This window comes from Loa loa (assembly GCF_000183805.2).
Source record: "Loa loa unplaced genomic scaffold supercont3.71, whole genome shotgun sequence".
NCBI classification, from domain to species: Eukaryota; Metazoa; Nematoda; class Chromadorea; order Rhabditida; family Onchocercidae; genus Loa; species Loa loa.
In genome coordinates this window covers 235,274-239,233 of record NW_018108251.1, presented here as the reverse complement: position 1 = coordinate 239,233, position 3,960 = coordinate 235,274, and the positions used below count along the sequence as shown (strand labels likewise).

The following is a 3,960-nucleotide window of genomic DNA, read 5'->3' as shown; positions in this document are numbered from 1 at the left end:
GCTCATAATTCTGCATGCAAATTTATTAACATTTCATACAATTAAATTTAAATTTAGTGATAATTCGTTTGAAATTTAATGGACGGTGTATTTAATCCAATGTTACTAAAGATGAAAAGAAATACTCTATTGCTATCGCGAAGGTCTGATACTCTGTTCTTTTCGACCGCTAAATCTGCTTCCAACCGTTCAGAGGTTTTTTCTTTTTGTTCTATTTGTATATTTTTGGTTTCAAGTTTAGTACGCAGTGCTTCGATCTGAAAATTTTCAAAACCTTCATTAATAAGCTTGGAAAAACAAAGAAAGCCATATTCTAGTAAATTTGTAAAACTAGCTTGGAGAAAAAAACACTGTGGCTTACATCAGACTGCAACAGCGTTGCATGTTTTTCCTTTGCTGCTGATGATTCACGAAAAACTTCAACACGTTTCCTAAGATCTTCGATGGCTTCCGTTGCAGCTTGTAATCGTGTCTGGACTGCAGAGAGTTCAGCTATCCTGCAAAGTAAAACAGCGTAATGCATTTCAAAATAGTGCTTTCAGGAATTATTAATAGAATTAAACTTTCAATCCCCAAAGAAAGCTAACTTTTGTGCCAATTCCAATTCACTCCGTTCCATTTTCATACGAATTGTATTGATTTCATGAGGAGTTATAGTTTTATCAGTAAAATCACGCGGAAGTTCCGCTCGTTCTGATTGTAACATCGCAATTTCATCTTCTAAGTCTGCTATTCGCTGATCCTAAAGTAAAAATATTATACAAAAAAGTGTTTTCTAAATAGTAATTCTTATTTGAATAACTATTAGTATGGTGATGTCAGAAGAAAATTACTGAAGAAATACACACCTTAGCAGCCTGAGATGATGCAATTGGTAATTGGGAAAAGTGTCGTTCCATCGATCTAATCTGTTCTTCTCGGATTTCAAGTAAGGATTCTAACTGATTACATCGTGTTTCCAGATCAGACATACGACTACCACCATCACGATATGTAGCTGCATTTGTGCGCTCCATGAGCCGCCTAATTGTTTCATCTTTCTCAGCTAGCTCGCATCGACAGTTTTCAAGTTCCATTTCCAATTCGACAACTCGAAAACCAGACCCGTTCTGAGGTCCAGTCTGAAGCCAATTACCAATGACGTTACAAACGAGCATTAACCGATGTAATGCACAAAACAGTGATAGCGACTGAAAATGTCGCATAAAGTTGCGTACAACAAGAAAATTTTGCTAACTTGTTTCTGCAAAGCCGCAAGTTTTGCGCTTTCCTCCTTTCTTAATTGCCTTTCACGTTTCAGTTCAGGACTCCAAAATGTTTTTATAGAACTCATAGTTGAATTCAACTTCTGCATAGCCATTTCGTAATCTTGCTTTAAAAGGTTATAAGCGCGAGCGGATTGTGTATCTGATAGTCCATAAGTATCGCCATTATATGAATAGATGCTGAAAAACTTTAAATCACAGTTGTAAGTTTAAAGAGAAAGATTAGACAAGTCACTGAGACCAGTAACTAAAAAGCAAATTGATTTAAAAAGTTTATTCTAGAGTAATAAAAGCATCCGCTAAAGAGCAAAGCAAACTTCGCTGGTTGCTTCCAAAAATATGCATTTGTTGTTGTAGGATTGGATAAAGACGGTCCAGAATACTGAGACGATATCATATCAGCGTTTGCCGTAGAAATATCCAAAGGCAGCAGAGGTCGAACTTCATCTGTTTCGTACTCGTTCAATTGCATTCCGTCAAGAGATTTGTGCTGTCTGAACTGATCAACATCAACAAGTTAAATTCCAAAAAGAATCCTGACCTACATACGAAACTTCACCACAGAGCTAGAGAAATTAACTAATGCACCAATCAGTTTTTCCTGCAACTTCATTTCAGTTAAGAATATTCAACGTTATTCTTGGAAGTGAATCTATAATGTGTACTCTATCAACTGAACTAAATGAGATGATGGAAAATAAGGAAATGAGTGTTGTGTAACAGATTTAAAAAAAAGTAAAACACGATTATGAATAAATAGCTCGCGAGGACATTATCAAAAAATACAGATTTGTCGCAAAAGACCTTGATTCAGTATCTCTCTTTTCATTGTGTATTTCTAGTACAATTTAAAAGTTCGAACTAAATATATATAAAGGATGGTAGATTACAAATCAGGAAGAAATTAGGAAACTTTGCTTTGGAAAAACATATAGTCATTTCGGGCAAAACCAGATATCGAGTATCACACAGTCATCCGGAATCCAAAGTAATTATTCTGTTGGTGAAGTACGTATAAAAAATTGCGTAAATCAACTGCACCAAAAATTTCGACTCATATTTTATTATGTTTTTAGTTAAAATCATTCCACGCCAATCTGTACGCAAGTAACTGAAGTTTGCATGATGGTTAATATTATAACATACCATTTTCAGGATAAAAAAATGCCACTTCCATGAAAAGGATGAAGCAGAAAATGTGAAATGTTTTGTATTTAGAACAACTCTATATGTATCGTCAAGAGGTGCATCAGTTAAAACGTATACACAATGTCTCCATGTACGTCATTTGCAGAGTGAGATATGGAAGGCACAATAAATAGATGAATTTGACACAAAATACGAAGAACTGTGTTGGCATACAGAGAAAGGAAGGGTAAGTTTCTTCGCTAATAATCATTATTATGTCCAAGAAAAAGTGTCACATTGTTTTGAAGGTGGGTTTGAAATATAAGAAATAGAAAATAGAGTGAAAACATTCGTATAAAGACTTTCCCTTCCATTTTTTTTATGGGAACAGTAGCCTTGAAATACTCGAAACAGTACACAGGAACGAGGATCAATTAACAAATTCTAAAACTATTTTACTTCTACAACGACCAGCAACGCAGAAATCGTATGTGAACATCTGCCTACACTCTTTATGGTAAAACACTGCAGAATTCTTCCCTACCCTAAGACCCCTCTTTCCAAAAAAAGAAAAAAATTTATTTTCTACCTCCCAACAAAATAGATAAACCTGAAATCACAAAAAATTCTTTCGTCAACCACACCTAACCATGACTGTTTTATTCAAAAAATTTGACTGGAAAAACAACTGGCCCGAGTTTCAAAATACATATCGATCCAACCTGTCGTGACTTTTTCTTTGTTTAGAATGCATACTAACAACAGAATCTGGAACTATTACACGGCAGTGCTATTTGATAAGTGTTAAAGTGAAAAGAATGAACCTTTGCAAAGCAGCAAAGCGTCGATTACCGGAATAAACGGAATTCATTACTTCATTAGATTCCACGGTGAAATTTGAAGGTCCAGTACTACGGCTGCGATATACCACTGCAGCACCGTTCTGCCAGCAATTGCTGGGTTTGTACTGAGTAAACAACTGCGTCGAAGTTTCTCGCGCACTTTGCTGCCGATTCCAATTAGTGCCTGCACCTATCGAGCAAAAGGTCCCTGGTAGATACAAATTGGTCGGCCTGGATGCAATTTCTGCGTATTGCCTACAGAACTGCTTGTTTATCACAAAAACCTCATTGTAAATGGAATCCTGGGTATTATAAAGCAGATGTTTTATGAATTCTAATCTGTTTTTGAATCAGCAAATTCTTAAACTACTCTCCAAGACAGGGATATGCAAATAAAGGGAAATTAGACAAATAATTTTCAGGGAAAAGGTTTTTCGTAACGACTTAGAGAATGGAAGATGCACAATACCATGAGGTAGGGATAAAGTGGATTTCAGCACTGATTTTGATGGTGATATTAAAACATACATAGATGAATATAAATATAAATATAAATAAGTAAATAAATAAATATATGGACATATACACATATATGTATATATTATATATATATATATATATATATATATATATATATATATATATATATATATATATATATATATATATATATATATATATATATATATATATATATATATATATAAGTAAGTAAGTAAGTAGTA

The 3,960-nt window shown here is 34.2% G+C and overlaps 1 protein-coding gene across 1 annotated transcript in view; it reads right to left on the bottom strand.

Moving 5' to 3' along the window:
- Positions 1-3,567, bottom strand: part of LOAG_17412 (CBR-ELKS-1 protein) — a 7,427-nt gene extending 3,860 nt beyond the window's left edge. The window contains exons 1-7 of the mRNA XM_020450074.1: positions 3,218-3,567; positions 1,583-1,759; positions 1,238-1,445; positions 849-1,121; positions 588-742; positions 362-497; positions 126-257 (exon numbers count right to left, since the gene is read on the bottom strand). Of these exons, the coding sequence (XP_020306312.1) occupies positions 126-257; positions 362-497; positions 588-742; positions 849-1,121; positions 1,238-1,445; positions 1,583-1,759; positions 3,218-3,264 (1,128 nt within the window). The 5' untranslated portion in view covers positions 3,265-3,567. The remainder of the gene's footprint in view (positions 1-125; positions 258-361; positions 498-587; positions 743-848; positions 1,122-1,237; positions 1,446-1,582; positions 1,760-3,217) is intronic.
- Positions 3,568-3,960: the final 393 nt, after the last annotated feature.